Raw genomic sequence first — 25,378 nt, forward strand, 5'->3', positions numbered from 1 at the left:
AAGAAATTCTTCCTCATAGCCAACCTGAACCTCCCCAGGTGCAACTTAAGGCCATTTCCCCTTGTCCTGCGCTTCCTGCTAGGGAGAACAGACCAACTCCCACCTTGCTACAGCCTCCTTTCAGGTAGTTGTAAAGAGCGATAAGGTCTCCCCTCAGTCTCCTCTTCTCCAGGCTGAACAGCCCCAGATCCCTCAGCGGTTCCCCACGTACAACACGTGCCCCAAATCCTTTACCGATTTGGCAGCTGCCTCTGTACCCTCTCCAGCACCTCAATGTCCTTGTAGTGAGGGGCCCAAAACTGGACACAGTACTCGAGCTGTGGCCTCACCAAAGCCGAGTACAGGGGAATGATCACCTCCCTGCTCCTGCTGGCAGCACCATCCCTGACACAGGCCAGGATGCTGTTGGCCTTCCTGGCCACCTGGGCACACTGCTGGCTCATGTTCAGCTGGCCATCTATTAACACATCTATTAACAAATCCCTCTCTGCCTGGCAGCTCTCCAGCCACCCCTCCCCAAGCCGATAGTGCTGCTGGGGGTTGTTTTGGCCAGAGCACAGGACCTGGCATTTGCCCTTTTTCAAACTCATGTGGTTGGCCTTGGCCCAGCAATCCAGCCTGTCCACATCCCTCTGTAGAGAAGATGAGGATGAGGAAAACTAGATTTTATTTGTTTTGATAACAGAGTAGATCAGGGAGAGAAAGATTCCTGGGAAGCTGGGCGAACCATCTTACAGCGTTACTTGCTTGCAAAAGTTTCTGGCCTTGTTCAGTGTTTACTTCTTTGCAATTGTTTTTCTGATTCATTATAACAATGTTCGTGTTATTTGGTAGATCCATTTAACTGGCCTGTGCTGCTGTGCTTTACTGAGGGAAGTTGTTTTTTCATGATGTCCTGTTTTGTATGAAATGAAGCAAAAAGCCCTAATGCACCCCTGGTGTTGCTCTGAAGGCAGAGGAAGTTTGATGAGCGGTTTAATAGAGCCTGATTTCAGTGTTACCACTCAATGTGGTGGCATTGCCTTTGCCTTCATTCTGTTTGCTTGTTGCTTGCTTTTTTTTGTATGGCTGCTGAAGTTTGTACAGCTGAAATGTCTCTGCTTTCATGGAAAAATAAGCCTCAAAAGCTTTGTTTGTGATCTTGTAAGTATATATGCGTCTCTCTAGTTTTATTTTCTTTTTTCTGGTACCATACGGGCAGGAGCTATTTACTTGAAGAATTTCTGGAAAGAATCCTGCTTTGATTCTTTCTTCTGGGATTAGTTTTTTGCTTGCTCGGAGTATAAACGAATTTCGCTTCTGTATTCAATGTTTCTTTTGTCCTCTTCAAAGGTGGATGCCACAGAGCTGTCACAGGTGGTTCTTATTTTTCTGGTCATGCTGTTACAGCAATACCGTTTCTTGAACTTGTCTTCCCAGTCCTTTTTTTCCCCTCTCTATAGCTGTGCCAATATCTGTTCTGTTCTTCTCCAATTATTACTGTTAACCTCTGCCCTTTTCCTTTTATAAACTTGTAACTATTTCAACAACAAAGCGATGTTGATGTGAAAAGCTAAAATAAGTTGTGTGCAATTGTGAAGAATGTGCATTTAAGATAGCAATCCAAGGATTTTCTCCTGAGAAGCAAATCTCTTCAGGTGAACTGTGGGATTGTTTTTTAAGTGTGTTTTTTCTAATTGGAATGTCTTGGGTGCTGGGTAGGGAAAATAGTAAATGAGCAGCTTCCCAGCTCTGTTTACCTCTTGAATCCAGAAAGAGATGAGACCCTGTCTGCATGGAGCTACTTCAGAGGAAAGCTTCAGTGCCTGGTAGCAGGGCTTCACCATCTCCCCTACACTTGTTCTCCTCCATAAGTGGCACCTTGGAACTGTTGATCTGTTTGGGGGCTTTTAGCAATACTTCATTTGCTATCTCCTCGTATTGTGTGGTGTTCTTGAGAATGTGTGAAGATTGCTCAGCTCCTTACTGGATGTGGGCCGTAATCAAGGCTGACACTGACTGGCATATTGTCAAATTGTGCATGTATCATTTCTTGTTAGATAACACTGGACATCCGTTAGTGTCTCTTGGCTAATCAAGAGTGTTGCCTCGCATATTCTTACGATGAGGAGGCGAAGGATTCTTGTCGTAGCTGCCAGCTTTCATCATCCGAACGGATTGCAGAAGACGGGACTCTAGGGACAATTGAGACGAGGAAGTTTGAAGATTTGCTATGTTCTCCTGAAGCATTGGAATGACTTTGATGGTCTCAGGGCATTGTCTCCAGAAGGTTGCTTTTGTCTTGTCTTTTTTTGTTGTTGTTGTTTGGTTTTTTTTGTGGTAGTTATTACTGTAGAATAAATGTGCAGTTATTTCTAAAGCTGTCAATCTATGTGTCTGTTCCAGGGCGATTTGATGAAACTGTGATTGAAGAAAGAAGGCAATGTGCTGAAGATCTGTTGCAGTTTTCCGCCAATATCCCTGCTCTCTATAACAGCAAACAACTTGAAGAGTTTTTTAAGGTTTGTTAGTATTTGCAGAAGTATTTTCTTCTCACTGATACAAATGGAGTATAGTGACAATTTACAGACTGTGGAGTGACAGTGAGCTGATGTGCTATGCTTTGTGAAGTGACTGGAAGTTTTCCTCTGACTCTAGCAGTGTGGCTTTACAAAAAAGCAACAGCCATGCCACACCTCTACAAGGTGGAAAGTTTTACAGGAACTTCAGATGAAGGGATCTAGAATTTTTGTTTATTGAATGATGAGCAAAACCCATGCTGTTGAATCCAGGTGTTCAGTGGGGAAGTAAGAAAAATACTGTCTCTGTTTCTGTATTTTATGTAGTTGTTTTATAGTTTCAAGCCAAAGGAAAGAAAAGACCGTCTACTTTTTTTCTTATGGCCTGTTATGGATTCGGATCTGTGACAACATATTTAGCATAGAACTAGTCAAATGTGCTGCTTGTACAGTGTTGCCAGAACCACTCTTCAAAACGTGTTTTAGGACATTTTGTTGATCTGGACTTCTTTATTATATCTGAATCAGTTTGTTTTCAGTAGTTCCTTAAAACCTCTTTATTTTCAGTAGCTTAGTCCAACATTCTGCAAACGCATAAACGTGAATTGACATGTAAATGGGATTGTAACTCCCTGGAATGAAGGAAATGCTTATCTATGTGAGATGGGACTGAAGTGTATTAATGTATTAAGTATATCTGAATGATCCATATGCCAAAGCAAAATTACAGCAAAGCCTAAAAATCTCCACTTGTTTTTGTGATGCAGTTGTTGCAGGGTTCTTTAAAATACTTGAAATTTTCTTTAAGCTTTGGTGGCAACAATGAGTGGGAGACCGCAAGTATTTTCTTCTCCGTTTATTTGTGTTTGCACTTTTTCAGTTCTTTGGAAATACAGGTTTTGGATATTTGTTCAAAGCTCTCTTCTTTTGCTTAACAAGAATATTAGTTTTAGCCTTCTGATGGACTTTTTCTGTCTTTGAAAGGGAATTAATAGAACTAGAAATACATTAATTTCATAGGAGCAAGTATGTGTACAAGGGGAGTTAGGCAAGTGTAATATTTCGGGCTCATTTATTAGCTGACATTGTGTTTCCTGTAAGAAAGCTTTAGGTTTTGGTCAGTCACCAGTGCAGCCTATGTCCTTTAGCTTTGCTCATGAGTGGGCTTGTTCCTTTTCAGTTTTTTGTGCAAATAGGTGTGGAGAGATAGACTCAGACAGTGAAGTCTTAGAAACAACTGAGGGGAGTGCTGTGTGTCTCTGTGCTATAGACTCCAGAAAAACGGTCTGGCTAGTGTGAAAGTGCGTTGTGCTAGTTCAAGACAGATAAGCAATACCCATTTGTATCGTGGCCTTGGAAATGGTGCAGTTTCTATTGGTCGCTTGGGAAGTGTGCACCTGCGCTGCGACAGAAAAATTAAAACATTTAGGTGGTTTGTAGTGCAATTAGTTGTTCCTTCTGCTCCTTCACTTCCCTTTGATTCCATTCAGGCTGGGGAGGCCTTGTCTTGCCTATTTGTCCAGTCTTGACTGCAACTAAACTCCAAGGTACCCACGGGTGGGACGTTAGTCTGATGGACAAACTCTCCTGCAGGGGGGACCTGCTGAGTGTGGGAACACCACAGAAGGGCACAGACCCTATGTACCACAAGGCAGCAGGGACATCACTGTTCTCTCCCTGTTAAACTCTGTATGGTTCAGGACTCTGAAGCTGCAGTAGGCAGGTATCTGGCTGAATAGACACCCAGCCAGTCTGTGGCATGGACTAACCACGCCTTGGTTAGTTTGTCAGGGTTTTTCAGGCTTATGTAGTTTAAGGAAATGCATGGACTCTAAAGTGATGGAGCATTCCCAGTTTAGGGAATTTAATGATGCACTTTTATACAAGGAGAGCTTCCTTAGAGCACAGCAGCTAAATAATTCCTTTCCCTCTTTCTTTTCAGGATGGAGAAGTACATGATGGGTCTGAACTGATTGGACCTGTTGAGCCTTTGTCCGATTCCCTGACTGACAACCTGTCGGACTGCAGCTCTGAAGGTTTGCTTTCTTTTCTCATGTAAGCTTACAGCGTGACCTGTTTCAAAGCAGCATGTAAATTACAAGTGCCCTATTTATAGGAGCATTGGCATCCGCTTTCTGTTGGTTTGGTGTGACAGAAATGCTAGAGCTGGGATTAACAAAAGAGAAGTTGAACTCAGCGGAGCTCCGTCTGCACTGCTGGAAGCTTGCTTCCGACAGGTTTTCTGGAGTTTTTCTGGTCCATTCTGGGAGTCCTAGCTCTCTATTGCTCCAAAAGAACTGCTTTTGATGCTAACTGAACTAAACCCTCTGGTTTAAATATACATAATCCTTCCTCCTTTCAAAAGATTGGGGAAACAGTGTGGTAGTGTTCACTAGTAATCATGACCCATGTCTCAAGCTGTAAAAGTTTGTGGAGAAGTTCAAAAACCATTTTGAGGTTCATCAATAAATACAAAGGTGACTGTCTGAACTTGCCTAGAGCATGAAAAATAAGGTGTGAACTGCTCCCTTAATTTCAGAGGGTTCTCATTCAGGTATTCGTGCTCTGGATGCCACCATGCTTTCAGTGCTTAGTAAAATCCAGGAGAGAGTTGGTATCATAATCTAAAACTTTATCTTCTGGATTTAGGATGTGGGTGTGGTCAATGTTAAAGCCTAGTGCAGGACTTGGGGAACTAAGTTGTTTAAGTCTCCTAAGAAACAATGCTGCAGTTTTTGTTTTTAGGAAAGAGCTCCCTGTTCTGGAAAGTCTGAGAGGTTGTGTGTTAGTGACAGTGTGTGCTATGTTCAGTTGAAAATTGGAAATCCTTAACTTGCCATTTTCTGATTGTGCTATGCTGAACAAGGGGTGTCCCTTTTCCTACGATTGTGTTTCATTAGCACAGTGTAAAGATGCTAGATATAGAGCTGTTCAGTTACAGAGGGCAGTTGTAATAAATACTGGTAACTAGTTCTGAAGAGGCACTATTTCTGTGACATTTAACATTCCAGATTCTGACAATGTGCTCACTTTACACTGTGCCTTAGAGAATTTTACATGCACTTTTTCTTTTATATTCTTTATTCTCAAGGGCCTCACTTTTAGAAGAAGAAAACCACTTATCTTATGTGAGATAAAATATTGAAAAAAAACCTCTGAAGTAGAAAAAAATTGTCGATATCCCTCTTCTGAATTGACTAGAGTGCTTCTAAGGGGATACTTGCAACAACTGTGAGGACAGGATTTCCAGATGCCAAATGTGACTTTTGTGGAGTTACATTTTCTAAAACTCTGTGTGTCTTCCAGCTCGTATTTTCTTAGGTTTGCAACCAAACTTCGGGTGGGGATAGACTAGGGACAGAAGGAAACGTCTATCTTTAAGGCCTCTAGATGGCAGTGGTAATACTCGCTCTGAGTCCTCTCTCTGCCTCTCCTCAGGGCACCCTGCCTGCAGCTCATTTTTCCCAGTCGGATTATCATAGTTAACTGTGACTAGTTCATTCTGTTAGTTTTTGTGAGCATTCAAGGGCCTCCACGTGGGCAGTGCTCCTTCAGGCTGTTGTACTAAATTGTACCAAACCCGTTTCTTAACAGGTGCTGTTGTTTGCTTATAAGGGTGGGTTGTGTTTTCTCCCTTTTATCTGTTCTTTCTGGACAAAGTTCATTTTGCAGAAGGTGTGCACATTAATGGTAGAAGATGCAAATTAATGGGGGTAAAAATGTTTTTGTACCACAATTAGTGATAAGTATCTTGCTTGTAGAAGTTTGGTAATTCCTGCTTTCACAGGAACCTGGCCTTTCCAGAGGCCAGATTACCATAGAATTCTAGAATGGCTTGAGTTTGAAGGGTCCTTAAAGCTCATGTAGTTCCAACACCCCTGCCATGGGCAGGGACACCTCCCACTAAACCAGGTTGCTCAAAGCCCCATCCAGCCTGGCCTTGAACACTTCCAGGGAGGGGGCATCCACAGCTTTTGGGCAACCTGTTCCAGTGTATCACCACCCTCATAGTAAAGAACTTCTTCCTAATGTCTGATCTAAATCTGGCCTGCTCTAGTTTAAAACCATTGCCCCTTGTCCTGTCACCACATGCCCTGATAAAAAGTCCCTCCCCAGCTTTCCTGGGAGGTACTGGAAGACTGCTCTAAGATCTCCCCAGATCCTTCTGTTCTCCAGGCTGAACAACCCCAACTGCCTGAGCCTGTCCTCGTAGCAGAGGTGCTTCAGCCCCCTGATTGTCTTTGTGCCCTCCTCTGGACTCTCTCCAGCAGATTCATGTCCTTCTTGTGTTGGGGACTCCAGAACAGGCTTTCCACCAATTTTGGAAACTGCATTTAGTCCTTATGTATTCAGTGAAATTGCGCAAGGCAGAGACAAGTACAGGAATTTCTGGTCCATTTCAGCATCATTACACTTATCTAATGCTCCTGACAAAGAGTCACTTGGTCTTTCTTCCTTGGTATATACAATAATATTCAAATGTCTAACTTCCTCTCCAAAAGTCTTTCTATAGCAATTCCCATATTGTTTAGAGATATTCACCAGGAAGCTAATCTCTATATTTTTTAAAGTTTTTTTCTTTAAATTTTATTCTTTTTTTCCCCCCTTTTCTCCTTCTGTTTTAGCATGTTTACATTATCTTCTCAAAATCAGACATATGCAATTCATACTCTTCCTACCCCTCAGGCTGACTGGAAGCCCCCTGACCTAGGATCTAAACCTGATCTTAAGCAAAGTTTATTAGCTCAGGCTCTGCTAGCTGTGTTCATATAGCTTCTGATCAATTTGGCTGTGATAGAAGAGCAAACGTCATTTTGTTTGGACTATGGGGAGGGGAACATGCTCTTGTCTGAAATCTGCTGTGTAGATGTGCTCTAATTCATCTGGTCTGGGTGGCCAGCACGCCCTTCCCACAGCCCCCCAGCTCTTCCATTCATTCTCTCTCCCTGCAGCCTTTGTCTGTCAGTCATCTCTGCTTCCACCTCTGCTTCCCTAGTTTCTGTCCGCTGAACAAAAGAACTTGACTCCTCTAAATGTTATTCTGTAAATCCAGACTCTTGTGTGCCCAAATTTGACATTGCTGTCCCTAAACTGGGCAGGCGAATGGCCCATTATTAATACTCTAATTAGTGAATCTTCTGTGTTCCTCCAACTGTCCTGCTGTGACTTTGCCAGCCTTCTTGCAGGACTTGGGACTACACAGGCAGTTTTCTTCTCTGCATGGACGTGTTGCTTGTCCCTCTCCTGAAAAGATGAGGAGCATTATCTTCTGTGCACCTTCTCCCCTCGATCAGTCTCGTGCCACTCTGCGTCACTCTCCTTTGCTTTTCAGACAAATCTCCTTCATGCCTTTTTTCCTCTCACTCATGTTTTAGAAACACAGTATTTCTGCAATACCTTCTTACACCTCTTCCATAAATTGTAAACTCCTTCTAACTCTAGAGATGCAAAATCAAAAACAAAGTTTGAGTTGGTTGCCTTTGAGTCAGCTACTTGCTGCCACATACATTTTGAACATAATTCAGACCACTTTAGCTGATAACCTGGATAAACTCTTGACTGTCGATAAAAGAGAAGAAACGGACACCAGGTTTTAGCTGAGAATTTACTTTCTCTCTGTGTACAAGCAGCTAAATGTCTTGACCTTGTTGCCTGTTTTATTGCCTCAGTGGGTACATGTGCCAAGGTGATAAAACAAGCTGCTACTTGATATCCAGGTGCCACTGCCAAATTTGTGGCTTGCTCCATATGTCTCATGCAGGGTACTATCTGGAATGACATTTTTGAGACTGAAAGCTGCCTTTTTTTTTTTTTCTGTAGCGTGTAGGTCCCAGCTTTGAAGGCTCTACTGTTTTAAGTCTCCTTAGCCATATAATTGTCAGAGCAGTGAGAGAGGGCTTAAAGTGATGCTGCTGTTGAAATTAGATGAGTTGGAGTGCTGAGGTTTGAATTAACCCCCACTAAGCAAGCACATGTTTTGTTTTTTAGCCTAGGAGGCAACAAGAAATAGTGTTTCTAATACCACTGTCACAATTTTAATGGCGTGTTGCTAAATGGTTATCTCTAATAGCCAAAGATCGGTTTCATATTATGTACTTTTACCTGTGGTAGGGTCATGCCTTTTCATTTTGATGGCAAGCGAACACCTAATCTGCTGTATGAAAGGATGTCAGAAACATTTTTATCATTCTTGTCCTTTTCAGTTCGAAAGGATTTAAGTGGGCTTGATGATGTGACACTTACAAGCCAATCGGAATGCGGAGGTGAGATCTAGAAGTTGTTGCCGTTACATTTGTGGAATTAAAATTATTTGAAAGTCGTAATTATGAGTGAATGCTTTCTGTGAATGATAATCCTTATAGAATGAAATGGTGTATGTGTAAAATAACTTTGTTGCCATTTATTTCTAAATAACCCTGCTAAATTGCTCTGGTTTAGTTACTGAAGGTCAGCTTGCAGTAAGTATATGTACTTCTAGTTTATGGCAAATGTAAAATAAAATGTATTAGCTTCAATTTCAGTGCAAGAGGAGTGAGCTAATTCATTTTACCATGTGTTAACAATGAAAGAAGGCTGTACGCGGTAGATATGAATTAGAGTGCTGCATGATGCATAAACTAACTGTAACTCTATGTTAATTCAAACTCCTAATTTGGGGATGCTTCATCTTACTAATTTAAAACAGTATATTGAGACTCCTTGCAACAGTAATTTGGCTTCTGCTGATGGACTTTTCTGATAGCACTGGCACAGAAAGAGTTACTTTGGTAATTTCCTGGAGCCCAAGAGTGAGCAGGCTTTGAAAGTTTAAGCTGGGTGTTAGATGTTGATCTCTTCATTCCCAGTATTAAAATCAGGACCATTTGTTCTTCAGAGTTTGTAGCCGATTTAAAAAAAAAATGGTTTCTATTGGTACTAAAAAATAATTTTTAAGACAGCTTTACATGCAGGGAATTTCTGTCCACAAAGTCTCAGGAAGCTGTTCAAGTGAGAAAAAAGCTAAAATCTTTGGATTGGATAAAGAATTTTGGAGGTTCCTGAGGAGTATGAGACATCTAGAGTAATGGATGTCTTTCTGTCTGTGCTTTCAGGCTTCTCCAGCGACAGTGACCTGATCTCTCTGACAGTTGATGTAGACTCTCTTGCCGAGTTAGATGATGGAATGGCATCCAACCAAAGTTCTCCCAGTAGAGCTGTTGGCCTTTGCCTTACTTCTGAACTTCCAGCGCAGAGCACGCTGGCACCTGAGCAGGAGTGGATCAAACCCGAGGCGGAGAGGGAAAGCCAGAGTTTGTTTACTGGAAGCTTAAAACCCAAGCCTGGCAAACAAGATTACTTGGAGAAAGCAGGGGAGTTGATAAAACTGGCCCTGAAGAAGGAGGAGGAAGAAGACTATGAAGCTGCCTTCAGCTTTTATAGAAAGGGAGTTGATCTACTCCTGGAAGGTGTTCAAGGTACCAATCTTCCCATTACATTTGCCTAACCTTTGTTTATGTGTATTTGTTTATGACATTTCCTTAGCTGACATCAGCTTGTTGCGTTGCAAAGAGGTCATAGGAAAAGCAGAACGAGGTGTTCCTGGCTTACGTGTGCTTGATAGCTACTGTGTGTATGAGAGAGAGAGAAATCTTTCCCTTTAAGACTGAATGATAGTTTTAGGGTCTCTTCTTTAAAGTGCTAAGTATCTCCTCTTTTAAAATTGCGGCACAACCTTTGACTTGCAGGTAAGTAGCAAAGTGCTCCACTTTTGCCTCTTTCCTTTCTATTACCTAGGCGTTAATTAATATGTGGCACTTGCAGCACTGTTGAAACATTATTTAATTTACATGGTTAAGTGAGGATTAATTATCCCCATTTTACGCATGGGGAGAGGCAGACTCAGGTTAACTTCCCAGTCACAACAGGATTAGAACTATTCTTGGCTCTCAGCCTCTTGCTTCTTCCACTAAACTGTTCTCCTTTTCTAGCTAAAGGATGCATTCAAATATGCATCCCTCCACTGCTAGAGGAAAACAGGATTATATGTTTTTTTTAAATTATTTGCAGAAGCTTTTGGTGTTTCAACATTATGTCTGCAAAGGCTGTTAACTGACCGGCTGCACCTGCATGCAAATTTCTGCAGAGTCGCCTTGCACCTTGTCAGTCAGGGAACATTTTTTTTTCCTTCCATCTCTAGTTCTTGAGAATCTAGACTGATAACCTCATGTATCTGCATTTTGTCCAACAATGGCTTAAAACTATAAAGCACAGGAAAAGATTTGTTCTTCCCTGGAGTGAATTCAGGGTCTGTGTATTGTGCTTCTGTCCCACACAGATCAAATGAGTGAGATTAGAATCGTGGCTTTGTTTGGCAGTGTACAGCACGGATGCGTTATGCTGCTCCGGAGCCGAGCTTAAATGCTAACGTACCAGAGCACACACAAGCGGAAGCCTTTGCTGCATCCCAGTATGATGCCCAGCGATGGTCCAGACCCTCTGGACAGTTCTAGGACTGGCAGTTACCTGCTGAGCTGCCCTAATGCGGCCTGGCAAAAAATAACGGATAGGTTACTGATGGTAACAGGTGTGGGCCAAGATATGTGCATAGCCTTTGCTTAAAGAGTCTTATGCTTTTTGGCAAAAGGAAATCCACCTCTTTCTTTCCAAGCCGCAGTGATGTAAGCAGGGTTGCTGCTTTACTACCAGTTCCAGATTTTCAGTAGCATTCTATGTTTCCTTGACGGTGTTGTCAAAATGTTTTTCATGCAGGATGTTGAACATGCTTGAATTCACTATTCTTTCTTTGCAAATGCACTTCTTCATAGACCTGTGTGTGCTGTTCAGTCATTGTTTGAAGAATATTGTTTGGTTATAACCATTTCTGTCTTCTTGCTGTGCTGCAAGGCTGCCGTGATGCAGTTTTAAATGGACAGTTCATGTTTCAGCTTCAGAATGCTTTCTTTATTAAGTAGTTTCAGACTGCTAAGGGCATGAGCACAAGTCAGGCTATCGCACATCGGTTGAGCTGTGGTAACTATGCATGCATACTTGAGTTGTGGCAGTGGTTAAATATGTCAGCTTTGAATCTATGGTAATCCTTATGGTAATCTGTTTACCTCGAAGTTTTGAAAGGCTTTTTCGGCGTGCGTTATAGGTGACTTGCTCGACTGATGTGTATAACTTGTTAAACTAGAGTGGGTTGAGCTTTTTACTTACATTTGCTAACTTTTCCTCCAAGGACTTTTGCTTCTTTGCTGTTGACTAGCTACTCATCCAGCTACCTCAGATGACTGCTAATCTTTTTCTCTCACCCACTGGTATCCATACTTTTCAGGCTAGGAGGAAATTCAAGAAGTCTTAGAAAAGTGTGATGTTGATGTTCTGCCCTATTTCCCTCATGCCACTCAGATAGTGCAGTGGGGATTATTAATAAATTTTTAGTGTTGGTGCTCCTCTGTGTGGGTGGAGGTGTTCCTGATGGATGAAGAGAGCCAGCACCTGCTGTAGGCAGCACCAGCAACTTCTGTGCAGTCCCTGACATTTCATCTGTACAGCACAGGAGAGGGAATAGTGGGAGCGAGTTACTTTTTGACTGGCTTTTTGTCCCTTGGGAACACGAATGTACGCTGGCCAGTTGCTAGCAGTCAGCTCTTCATTCTCCTTTCTCTGTGTTACCCTGCATGGCTGTGAAGGTGGAAAGCAAATGAATGTTCATTCTCTGCTGCACACTTACACTAGACTGGGATAGATCCAGCTTGTTTCGTGTCCTGTTCTCTTTGGAGTTGCTGCAAGTTGGCAGGGAGACACTAATGCCCTCATTACGACAGGACTAATTCAGGTGCCTTCCTAAAAGTATGTACCTTCTCGGGATCTATGAGGACAGTAAAAAAAAAACCCTACCCAAAACCAACAAACCCCATGATTAATTATCCTAGTTTTTAATCTGACTGCTTTGTGACGGTGGTATGTTTAGCATTGATATGTGAATGTTTACTGTGTGTTGTGATTTAAAAAAAAAGAAGCCCTTAACCTAATCGCTTCAGCTATTTGAACACCCCTGGTGTAGTATTTCACATAGGTAATAACATGCTCCTGTCAAAGAAAAGGATGCTGCAGTGGTTACAAAATGCCTTTGGTATTCTGCTGTTGATTATTTTCAGGCTACTTTGTCTAAATAAGCCTTTGTAATATCTGAAAATGCAATACAGTGTTTGTATATACTTACACACATAGAAAGTGACCTTGCCTTTCAGTGCACAGCCGTTGCAAAATGCGTGGCCTCACTAGGATGAATTGGAAAAGGGCTTTTGCATGTGAAATGGTAATACATAATTTTGCCACGTGGTGGCACCAAGAAAATAGAAATTGACACGTAGAAATCAGAATGGGGAAATGTAACCAGTGTACTGGGGAAAAAAGAAACATCATCCATCTTCTGCGTTTGAAACTTCTCTCAGAATTACCTCAGAAATGCAACATCTCTGTAAGTTGGTTAGAGGTATTGGTAAGGTAAGGGCTGTTGCTCTGTTGGGCTTGCAGAAAATGTGCTTACTACTTAAGACTGCCTGGTCAAAACTGTGTACAATCGCATTTGTAACTGCAAGTTATAGACTTACGTTGTTTAGTTGGAAGTAGCTGGCTTCGATAAAGGCAGTCAGAGTACAACTGAGTCTGTTGCATTCCCAAAGATTTTCCAGCTCTCTGAGCTGACGGCACCAACACTGGGTGAGGCAGGTGTTGCACACACTCACACCAAAGAGGTGTCTGTCTGACTTGGCTTCGTTTTCAGCTGTGTATCTGTGCTCGCAGAAATATAGTGGTGTTAATTATACAGTGCAAGCTGCGTATGTATTTTCCTCTGCTAGTCTCTCGCAGAGTTTTAGTATTAACTCTTTCGATGTCCTGTTCATGGGCCTACCAAAAGGCCTAATACGCACATCACATGGGGAATGAACACCCCCTGTGCCCTGAAAGGCCAGTGTAAACCTTGGGGACTCTGGGCATCTGCTCTTCACACATCTTGGGCCTCCTGACAGACATGCTTAATATTAAACGCGTGTTTGTCAGTGGGAAGGAGAACAAATTCTTGGACTGCCGCTGAACTACCTGTACCTCTTGTTCCGCCCTGTTTCACTTATACCAGAGCTGCCTTGCATATGATAAGAGAGAATAGCTGTCATGATTTCCTTTCTCCTCTGAGTACGTACTGATTCTGCTGCCCTTCTTGTGTTTTCTGGGCGTTGCTGTGTGCAGGATTTTGGAGGTTTTGGAAGGCAGGCTTGTAAGGGTTGTGTAGGATGGTTAAACAGTTCTCCAGGAGCTGAAACCTTCTGGAATTCAAATCTTCTGCCTTTTTAAACATACTAAATGTACTAACTGATAGAAAGCTTGGCTCACAATTATGGCTGTTCCTTTGTTTTGTTAGCATGTTAGAGCGCTTTGAGGTCAATGCATTGCTTCAGGCCTAGTGATGGAAAAAATGCTCTAATCGATAGCAAGCCACCAACTTCTAAGCTGGAAGTTAACTCTGTTTTTGCAAAGTAGCGCTTTCCCTGACTTTGGTGTAGGGCATAGTTTGTGTTAGGGAAAAATACAAGAGGCTGCAATTACGGACAGAGTTGGTTTGTTGTTTTTTTTTTTTTTTTTAGAAAAAAACGAGAGAGTGCTGCATAAATTGCTCCTCTCTTTCCAGCTCAAACTGTTCTCAAGTTATATCTGAGCAGTCTGAACTGTGTGATAAACACAGAGTTAGTACTGTTGCTTATTGCTGGGTTTCAGTAACTTGAAGCACATGATGAAGCTTTACAACATGGTCAGTCTAATTTATGTAGAAAAGTACAGGACCTCTTCCATGTGGTTTAGAAAGCAAACGTGTTCGTTGCTGATCCGTAACATACAAGGTTCCATGTTAAACGTTAACTTCTGAAGGGAGAGGATGCGTTTACTCTGTAAGAGATTTGGGGTGTTTGTTTTCATGTGTGTAGCAGCTGTGGCTGGGCACAATGAATATTTATTTGGTTTAGGGGGCTGGTCTAGTTAGACATCACGGACCTTGCTGCGTGAAGTACGTGTTGCCGCTTAAGTGACAGCAGCCACAATCTGTTTTCCAGGTATCTGTGTTTTGTGTTAGGTATCTACAACTTCTAGATAAGGTTGCTGGTGTCTTTGAAAGCAGGCTGCAAATGTCAGTTTTGTGCTGCTCTGTGCTATTTTCATGTTTATCCAGTAAACAGGGCTTGGACAAAAACTGCACAAATTACTGGAACCTTGCTAAAATGACTTTGACTTTTAACCCAGAAATGCATCTACAGTGAAATGCTGGGAATACTTTGGACAACTAGATGATACTTTTTGATATACGGAAAACAAACCAAGTTGTGTCTAATTGCTGGGATTATGGTGGGCTATGATTTGAACTTGTGATGGAGCCAGGGATGCAAACAGGAGCATGCTTGAGAGAATGCCAAGAAGACAGAGCTTTGTGAAAAGGGGAACAGCCATGGTTGTTTCATGAGCACGTTTCTGGCTTCCGGAGTGAAAAGCACTGTTGCTTGTCTATTGAACGGCACTTACGAAGACAACTTCTGTTACAACACAGTAGCTATTTTAAATTCCTTTCACCTTGTTAAGTCCTCTGAGTAGCGTTTCTCGTTGAGAGTAGCTGAGCTACCCAGCAGCTGTGCCTGACTGGAGCAAGGTGTTTGAGGAAACAGACCTGTTTTCTGAGAAGATGCTCTGAGGTAGGAGCTGATGACTGCAGGGAAACCCCAAGTTGTGCTTGGCCCCACAGGAAAAGGTCAATGACAGGGGGACTGATAGAACTGTAATTCTCCCCTACCTTGAGCCCCTACCTCTGTGCTCTTTTCCTGTATCATCACTCACTTTATTCAGTGTTGCAGCTTTATGCTTCCACTGAGGCTGGAACTAGTCAAGACATGAACTTCATGCCCAGATTCTTTCCATGGTAGCTGAGAACAGTCTCTGTTTCCTACTCTTGGAATGTGAGGATGCTTATAGGACCATTTGGGTTGGGCTTTCTAAGCAACCATCCACAGTGCTCCCTTTCCCCTAGTGCTTCATATGACTTTGGAATCAGAGCCGCTGTTTCAGGTTAGATGTTGGTGAGAGGACGTGTTTGTTGACAAGCAGCTAGATTGAGAAGGGATATTGGAAATACTGTGGTTTGCTTAAAAAAAAAAAAAAGTCATCTAATCCCACTGTGCTGCCAGTGATGCTGAAACACACACTAATATGGGCTATGAACTGTGCATAACTGAAATGTGTTGGCTTCCAAGCCTGTCGCAGACTGTACAGAGCTTCAGAGCAGATTAGTGCCATAGGATTCATCAGTGTGCAGTAGATGCTGGATGGATCACCCAGAGTGATGTCATTCCATATGCAAAAGTTTAGACGCCTTGTGGCAAAGCAGTAAAATACAGCACCTGCCATAAAATATGGTGAAGTTGGTTTATATATAAATACAGCCAAATTCAGCTATGTAAAGGAATACTCGAGGCAAAGTTCCACTTAAATGACAAGGCTCCTCAGCACCAAGAGGCTGATAAAGGTCTGGGGGTTGCCACCTGCTGCAGGTCTTAGAGCCTTAGAGTACACGTAAAGCTGGTTCTAGCAGAAGCTGTAAGCCAACACATAGGGCATGATGAAGAGGTATCTCTGAATGTGGCTGCTTAGCACGAGCCTGTCGAAGAATGAACAAATGTGTGTTGAGGTGGCCCTTAAAAATCAGTTTTTCCCTTTTCTGAGGGGCACAGCTAGCTGCCTTGGCTTGGTGTTAATCTGACCTTTCCAAGATTTCTGCGTCTGTCCTCATAGCAGCTCCTTGCCAGGTTGCAGCTTGCGCCCAGCCTTTTTGACAGACATCGCTTCTGCCTGCACAGCCTTTTATCTCGGCTGTTGTTAGCCAGCACTTAGCTGCAGCTAAGTGCATTAATCTTTTTTTGACTGTTGCTGTGTGGGGTTTCTACCTCCCGACAGAAGACTTAGTAGGGTTGCCACACTTTTCCAGCACACAGCATAGGCCAAACAGACTGATCTAGGTTACAGTGCCGCTTCTGTCCTTAGGTGAGAAAATTTAAGTCTCTGGCTGCAGAATTAAATGCCTCAGGCAGTGTAGGTGAATTGAGGCAAAGTACTATCTGGAACAAAAAAATTGCATAGGTATGTTTAAAGGCCTTGATGCCACATGGTAATGGGTGCTCTGACTTTTTCCTTTCCATCCCCATCAGTTCTTGCATATACAGCTTCTCTTTTTCTCACATCATCCTTTTCTCTTTTTCTGTCCTCCTTTCCCTCTTTTCTCTTCCAGTATCTTAAAATAGCCTTTCTAGCTTCAGAGCTGCTTAGAAGGACTAGTGTAGGTTTGCTCTCTACAGGACCTGCCACTGGCTCTTCTGTTTTAGAGATTTTAGTGGTTGCTTATGGAAAGATTTTCCCGTAGTACTATATAAAAGAACATATGATTTATATTCAATACATAGACATGAGTACTGTTAGACCATCAGAACTGATAAGTCTCATAATTGTTTTTTATCTGTCTTTTTTTTTTTCCCCCCTTTTTTTCTTTCTGCAGTAGTTTATAGTTCAAACGGCAGTAACTTGTTCTTACTTGAAGGGGTAGGTGTCTGTGTGCCTGACTCTCTGTTCTGAAATGTTTGTGGGTGCTAATTCTTATTTGGAAGAGTGCAGAGAACTTGGAAAACCAAGTCTTCTCTTCCGTTTTGGTGGCCTGTGTAACTTCTTTTCTTGCTCTACTCTTCTTGTGGTGCCTGTGTTGGAGGATCTGCTGCTGCCATCACCATTTGGTTTCATCTGTGCTAGGATGGCGGTTTAAGTTGCTGGAGTACGGGACTGTCCTGTATCTTCAAAAAGCAAGAAAGAATGATTCTGATAATGTAGTGCATCTTAAATTTTGACTCTCTCATTTTTTATTTTTTTTGGAAGGAGGAAAAAAGATCACTGTAAACTGTTTTAACGTAACAGGCTTAACCTTGGTCTTACCTTTTAATTTTTACAGTTGTTTTTCTCAGCTGCAAAATTTGGCCACTGCTTCAAAGGAACTCATCATTAGTATAATAATACTAGAGACGATGGGCTAGTGGGCTTATTTCACAATTCCAAAGTGCCACCTGCTGCTAAAATCTATAGCATCTTTCCTTCATGCTGAAGTGTCCATCTACCCTAGCACCTGCTACATTTCACTAAAGTAATTGTTTGCAAATTAAAGGTTACCAGCTCTCCTGTGGAAGTTGATGGAGACTCGTTCCAAAATCAGCAGCTCTTCCCCCTTCCTGAAATAAATTTCGAGGTTATAAAACTGTGTCCAAAGCGGTCACAAACCTGTGCAGGATTCGGAGTCGCATTGTCACTTACGGTGTGCCGGAGCTTTTGTTTGGCTAATATGGACAAAGGAGTCCGCTTCACATGATGTAAGAAGTGTTTGCCCTAAGAAGAACAGAGGTCCTCTTGAACCAATTAGGCAAAAATAACAGCTGGGCTACCCACTAATAAGGAAGGTGCTGCTAAACCTCTTTTCATTGTGAGAAGAAATAAATCTTTTAAGGCTTACTCCCTTGCATTTTTATAGAGAGCAATTCTTTGAAAAATTCAGCGATCCAGCTGGGTGATACGTGCAGGAAGACTGTGAAGAAGATAAAGAAACTTGTAAAAATAAAAAATGGTATTATAGCTGTTAGATTTGGCAATTATAAATGTCTCATTGAAGATTTCAGTATTTAGAGAAAGTTTTACTGTTTAAATTGTTAAGAACCTGGAGTTGGGGGTTAGCACAACAGGCAGTCTCCCGCGAGTTCCTTGTAGCCTGTTCTGCCAGAGGACATTCCTTCCTGGAGCAAATCTCTTCTGATATCTTCTTTATATAAAGGCAGCCCACATCTATTTTTAGTAAATCTGAGAGAAAAGCAGGGGAGATTTGGAATGTGAAGGTTTCAGAAGGTTGGGGCAGGTAATGCTAACTTTTTAGCCTTACCTTTTCTGTGGAAATACCCACATCATGGTCAAGCAGCTCGTTAGTCAGGGAGTGCACTGATGGTGTCCTGACAGGTTGGCTTTTCCTGGTGAAAATCTCTGGTGCTGGACAGGGGATGATTTGGAGGTGGCAGGACACAAAAGAGGGAAGGAATATCTAGAATTCCTGGGTGGGTGCTATATGCTGTGATTTACTGAATGTGGGATGTTGTCTATGTCACTGGCAAATGGCAATTAGAGCTTTGTTACCATCCAGTAGCAGAGGCGTTTTCCACACAACTTCATTCGGGGTCTGTGGAGGGGAAAGTTAAGGACCAGAGCAAGTCTGAAACCACTTCTAAGCATCTTAATGTGTTCTGTTAGTAGTACCCCAGATTATGTGGGGGAAAAGAACAATTCTTGTTGTGTGTTTTTTGTTTGTTTGTGAGGTTTTTTGATTCTTTTTTTTTCCCCTCACTTGTGGTCCTTACTGCCCAGATTTGTGTGTGTTTGAGTTTATTGGATATGGTTCCCTTTCAGTAGCGTTTTGCTATTAATATCTGAACATGTAATTTTCCTATACGATAGAATTACAGAAGATTTGATGCCTGAATAAACAGTTAACTGAGCTGAACACTTAACAGTTCAACACTGAGTTAGCTAGTTTCTCAAAGGTATGTACTCTTCTGAGGTGCTGTGAGGTTTGCGAAGAGGATAAAAATATTGTTAGTTTCTCACATGCTTCTGCTGTGTACCTACTCTGGAAACGCCGCTTCTCTGTATTTTTCGTTTAAATCAGTGGACTGAGGGAAAGAAGCAGGCAAGTCACAGATGAACTCAGTGGCACAGTTATTCTGATATTTGTGGTTTTCCTCTCTCCAATCCTCAAGATTGTTTGAATGTTGTTAGGAACGTCTGGCTTTGTAAATACATCGTAGCTGAGCTGTCCTTAGAAATAAAAATTAAAGAACAAATTTTAAATGGTTGGCTGCTGTCCTAATGTCCTGGCTACTGTTACTTTGGTCAACGGGTGGCCTGGTCAGCCTCTCCAAAGCCAATTTTCGTTTTAAGATATTTTTATTTCTTCGAAATAGGCAAAGCCTTTGGAAAATGAGGGAGCAGCTTGCTTGTGCTTGTGTGGATGAAGGCTTATATGTGCAATGAAGTAGCTGTAGAGTTTTTATATTCAGTTTGCAGTAATAGTAAACAGAGCATCTAAAATAACCACTTGCACATTGCAACAAACACATCATCATTTGCTTAAAAAGAGTTATAATTACAGTTGACGAAGCATGGACACTATAAAAAATGCATTAGTTTGGCTTGACACATTAATTACCTGTTTTTGCAGATGTTTTTATATATTGTTGTGTGAACAGTTTACAAAATAATTACAGGAAAGTCATATGGAAAATAAACTAAGTGGGTGGTTTCTCGCCTTAATATTTTCATTCATGTGAATCTGTGTGAGGCACAGCTGCTCTGCAGCAAAGGGAGAGGGAGAGAGAGCGAGAGAGACGGGGAATCTTGAGGGGTTTTTATTCTAAGGTCTCTATGATCAGCCTCGTTGCACTTTTATATCTTGCTTGAGCAGTGTAGTTTTTAAATGTGTAAAATGACATTGCTGATTTAATCCTAGTGATCAGGAGGGGGGAGAAGCTTTGATCCTGATCAGATGAAATGTAAATCTTCTAGCATCTAGGAAAATAAATGAAAAATCAATATTATTTTAAGCAGGATGATCTTTTATGAGCAGTTGTAAAGATTCATCAAAGGCTTTGACACAGTTTAAACATTTCCTGTTTGCTGCCATTTAAAGAAAAATGCCTTTCAAGTTTAAATTGTAATTAAAGGAAGATACCTCTTTAGATTATTGTGGGCTTACCACAGAATGAAAATAGGAGCTCAGTATGCTTACACAGTGTTTAAATCAGAAGTTCTTAACTAGGAATGAATTAATTGATTCTTTTGAGAGTACATATTTTGCTAATCTCATAACACTATCCCACAGCAAAATGTAATATTGCGTTAAAGCTGTGATACAGACTTCATACTTTTTTTTAACATCTGTCAAATATAAGGATTTGTTCTAGTACTGTGTTTTAGTGTTTATTTGGTTTTAAGTGAAGAGTTCTATGACCTGAAATTTGTCATAAATGCTAAAAATTGTTTTTAGTTTAATAGAGTCTTTGTCACCCTGTGTGGCTTTTAAGTAACCTTTTTCTTTTAAAAAAATAGATTAATATTCTGTATTTCTTTGTAGATTTTTGTGAGCTATTAGCTGTTTAAGTAGGAATTTGTAACAGAATGTAGCTTTTTACATTTTCTTGGTTAAACTAATGTAAAGAATAAAAAGTCAAAATCCATAAATCAAATTCATAAATCAGAATTCATAAATCAAAATTTTCAAACATCCACCTGTTAAAGTATTGAGAGACTGAGCTATTAATAGTCTTATTCACGAATAAGATGCAAGAACTTGTTGAGCAAATGTTGTTTTGTGAATCCACACCCTCTTTTATGGCTGAAGATTTTAATGAGTGAACGGTTTGCAAATGCTGTTTAACAAATTAGGAGGGAAAAGTAGAAGGAAAACCGGAATTAATGTCTTGTGAAAGTAGGAAGAACAAAGACAGCTCTAAGGGGACATCCTAGCTTGTTTGTGTTAATTACTGTAAAATTACTGAAGCATTGAGAAGAGGCAATAAACATCCAAACTAAATACACATAACTAACAATTAAGCAGTAAGCTTGACTTTTATGATAGCCTTAGACACTAACATAGCAGTTTTCTACCAGTCTGCTTGAAGAACACGCTGGCTGAAGAGTTTATCGTTGCTGTGCAGATGACTTATTTTCCCTGAGAAACTGCGACTTCGTGTGTCTCAGAGAATTGAGGTGATCACCAGTGGAACAGCACAAGGAAGTTTTATGGTGCCATAAGGTTTAGTGTAGAGATGAAAGCAAGAGTGTTAGTGATGTTTTAAGAAATTAGAACACATGCTTATAAAATCCCATGTATCTGTTCTCTTCTGATAAAGCCAAATCCAGGTTCAAATGGTTGAGTGTGTTATTTTTTTTGTCCTAGAGGGGAATAAGACTGGCAGTCTCATTTAAGGGAGTGTCACCAGGAGAGTCCTACCAAGTGGAAGCTGATATTAGCCGTGTTGGATGTGGTATGAAGTCCCCTGTATCTTTAAAATGACAAAATTAGTGAGAAATCACTACATATCTGTAATATTGTATGCTAAAAGTACACTGAAATTCTGACTGACTGTCCAGCCTCTTCCCAACCAAATGTAGTCAAAGGGTTTTGCAGAGCTGGGCTCTGAGTCTCTGTGCGAGGAGGTTACAATCACTTTTCCCTCCTGCTCTCAGCTGGGGAACAAGATTTACAGTATATCACTTACAGCAGAGCTCAGAATGGATTGTAAGTCTCTTCTACTTACTCTTGGTGGAGTCTCTGCGATGGTTCTGTTTGTTTGGATGTTTTGTGGTCATGATACGTGTCATGGGTTTGAGTCTGGTGGGATTTTTTTGTAAAAGCAGGGATAGACTTGTGCAAAACTTTGAGAGCCTCCCCCACCCCCAGGTAGGAGTTAGACCTGCCTCTGGCCAGAGCCAGGCAAATCAGCTGCTCTGCCATCAAGGTATTTAAGAGGCAGCCCCAGTGTTCTGGTTTTGTCTTGTTTTGAGCTGTCCTGTCTTTAATGTTGGAGAGTTTTTCTTGGAGGAGGGGGAGGTGAGAGGAGAACAAAGGAATGTTGCCTTGAGAAGAAAGAGAGGGAGAAGAGTCCCAGAAGAGAAGGAGGAGAAGTCTGCTGGAGCAGGACCTTTCCCTGAAGCCCATGGTGGTTGAGATGGCAGGAAGGTGATTGCCCGCTAGTTGAGGGAATCGATGGCAGCGAAAACGTCCAGGATGTGTTGATATGTGCAGAGCCCCATGTGAGAGGGGAGAGAGACCGAGCATCAGCAGGGGGACGTGCCTGAAGCGACCTGTGGGCCTAAGGGACTCAGGAGGAGGAAGAGGGTTGCCTCCTGTGAGGTGGATGCCACGCAGCAGGAAGGAGAGACTGCGAGGAGCCCTCTTTCTCAAGGAGGAGCTGCCGTGGACAATGAGTAATGGCCAGATGGACTGCACCCCCCACCCTCTGCCCTCCTTGTACTGATGCAGAGCTGGGAAGATGGGAGAGATGGGAGAGGTGGGAGAGGTGAGGGCAAAGGATATTTAAGATTGGGTCATATTTACTGATGTATTCCTCTCACCATCCTACTTTTTAAATGGTAGTGGTGAATTAAATCTATGGTTTTCTCCACAAATCATTCTGCTTCTTTACCTGTGGTCTTAAATGGTAGATTATTGCCCTCCCCCATCCTTAATCTCAAACCTGGAGCCTCTTTAGTTGAATTGTCTCCCTCCACATCACTGTGGAAATGGGGGTAAGGGGAGGAGTGAGCTGGAGAACGCATGTTTTTTTGTCCCAGTTGACTTGAACCACAGCAATAGGAAAGGCAGGGCGAGTCTTATTTCATAACAGAGCCAAAACGACCAGTACTGGCAACACAGTGGAAAAGAGTCTCTGCCTTCTTCTAAGGATTGTTTAAAGTAAGAGCAATTTTTCTATTTTACAGGGCAGGGGGAAAACAGTAGCTCTAAGAGTCTACAACAGAGAAACTCTTTGTGAACTTTCTGAAGAGACTTTGTACTTAGTTTTTCATTGTTTTTTGCCATCTAGAAAGTGCTTTGGAAAAATTGAACAGTCAGACAACCTGCTTCTCCTTTATTAAGGTGCCAAGGTAAAAGCTAGCCAGTTCTGGCTGACTGAAGGCAGGACTCCTGCCCCGAGCTGCTGGAGAGCAGCTCACCCCTTCTTTGGGTCCTACCAGTAATGAAGCCGAGTGCAAATTCCTGAGAGGCAGCTTGTGTGTGCACATGTGGGCTCTGTATGGACGTGGTTGACTACAAACAGATGGACGTGAGCACGAGGGTATCACCTTTACACACATGTTTGTAACCACGGGCAGCGTGAACAGCCCAACCTCTTTTGAGCTACTGCTGGCCAGCGAAGGGCCCACTGCTCATAGCTCTTTGGCAGCTGGCCCCAGGGACCGTGGTCCAGCTCTTAGACATTTCTGTCAGCTTGTCTGCTTATCTGACTTGAAGTTTGTTGGTGTGTTTTATGCACAGAGAATAATGAGCACACTAATGCAGAACATGGTACGGAACAGAGTTTCCAGGGAAGATAAGACAGGCAGTGGTAGTCAGCTACAGGGTTCAGTCAAGCATATTGACCATTAGCCTGCTTATACACCACTGACCCATGAAAATTCCACCGTTTTCTCCTGCTTGTACCCCACTCTCCAGCTTGATCGCACCCTTTCCTCACCTCTAATCCCGCCCTTAAACATTTCACAATGTCTTGCCACAGTCTCTCCCCGAAAACCTCCCACAATATTTTACATGCAAGCATTTACGCAGTAAGCTTTTCCCTCAGACATCCCATAATAAGTTTGCTCTCTTTTTATGAGACTCATTCTTGATAACCCACAATAATGCTGGGTTTTTTCTTATCAGTTACCAAGTTTGTGGTTGAACTTCTTCAAGGTTACACTCGGAGGTTCCTTTCATGGCCCATGGATCAGTATCTTATGAGTTCTAGCCTATGTTATTGTCTCTGTTATCTGGTTAGGGTTTGTGTATTTGTGTGTTTAATTTATTACCTCTCCTGTTCCTTGCCTTGTCTTTCATGTCGAGAAGCTGTTAGGCAGATATCTTTGCAGTTCCTTGCCTTATTTGAGCGTCGGTTTCTGAGAGGTGCTGACTTGCACCTGTCGGCGCAGGAGCCCGTCACAGCCAAGGCTCTGTTTCTGCAGGTCTTGGGTGGCCTCAGTTAGGGCTGGAAGAGGCCGTCAGGGCCACATAAAGTCTCTGCTATTGTTCAGACTTCTGGAACGGTTGTGTCCTACTATTTTTCAGCACAGTAATCGCAGTTCTCTGTTAACAACAATCGTGGCTCACAGTCTTTGTATCTTTGCTTGGCAGTTGACTGCTTGAGTGTTGTCATCACAAATTAGGTCTACTAGAACAACATGTTGCTCGCGATGTGAACGCATAAATAGGAACTCTTAAGTTTTATACTGAATATGGAACCAGTGTGGTATCACGGGATTCCCACCTCTTGCAAGAGTTTGGGGAGATGCCACGTAACGCGGTGGTGGTTCAGCCATCTGAGAAGTGAAATAGTTGGTGCGAGTGCTTCTTCCTTTCTTCCTGTGTCACCCCAAGCCAACAGGCAAAGGAGCAGCTAGTATCGGAAAGCTGTGAGCAAGTTCTTGGTGTTTCTCACATCTTCTGGCTATTAATAGCATTTCTGGCTTTCCCTTATACTTAGGAAAGCCCGTATTAGAAACACAAGGAAAAAATACAAGTTTCTTTTTATTTTTTTATTGTAGGTGTCTTATTGTGCCTTCCCTAACGGAGGTTTCTTTTTTGGATTACAACATTTGGATTAGTGTTTTGTTTCAGTTCTTTCTTATGTTACTATAGGAACATATACGAGATCACAGAAAAGTGAGGCAAGACTTTTTATTTACTGTAGTTCATAGCAAGGCTTGAATTGTTATTTTTATAGAACTCTGAGATCATGGTACTTGCTTTTTATAACATGCACATCTCTAGGTTTGATTGTGAATAATCTAAAGAAAAAAATGTAGAATTAAAGCAGTCATGTGCTCAGATTACTTAGTGCCTCTCTCTGTAGAAAAACTAACTTTCTTTTTCTCCATTGAGGTGAATCAAGCCCAACTCGTCGAGAAGCAGTGAAAAAGAAGACTGCAGAATACCTTATGCGTGCTGAAAAAATTTCCAGTCTCTACCATAAATCTTCTGAAGATGCATCTGTTTCTATGGTAGGCTT

At 42.0% G+C, this 25,378-nt stretch overlaps 1 protein-coding gene across 1 annotated transcript in view; it reads left to right on the plus strand.

The window, feature by feature from the left end:
• The window catches only part of LOC104270775 (ribosomal protein S6 kinase delta-1-like), a gene marked incomplete at its 5' end in the record, with an annotated part of 43,911 nt that overhangs the window by 10,435 nt on the left and 8,098 nt on the right, over positions 1 to 25,378 (plus strand). Inside the window, 5 exon segments of the mRNA XM_009865236.1 lie at positions 2,386 to 2,501; positions 4,441 to 4,534; positions 8,702 to 8,761; positions 9,590 to 9,952; positions 25,252 to 25,370. Of these exon segments, the coding sequence (XP_009863538.1) occupies positions 2,386 to 2,501; positions 4,441 to 4,534; positions 8,702 to 8,761; positions 9,590 to 9,952; positions 25,252 to 25,370 (752 nt within the window).

The sequence above is a fragment of the Apaloderma vittatum genome, unplaced genomic scaffold (assembly GCF_000703405.1).
Source record: "Apaloderma vittatum isolate BGI_N311 unplaced genomic scaffold, ASM70340v1 scaffold1692, whole genome shotgun sequence".
Lineage (NCBI taxonomy): Eukaryota > Metazoa > Chordata > Aves > Trogoniformes > Trogonidae > Apaloderma > Apaloderma vittatum.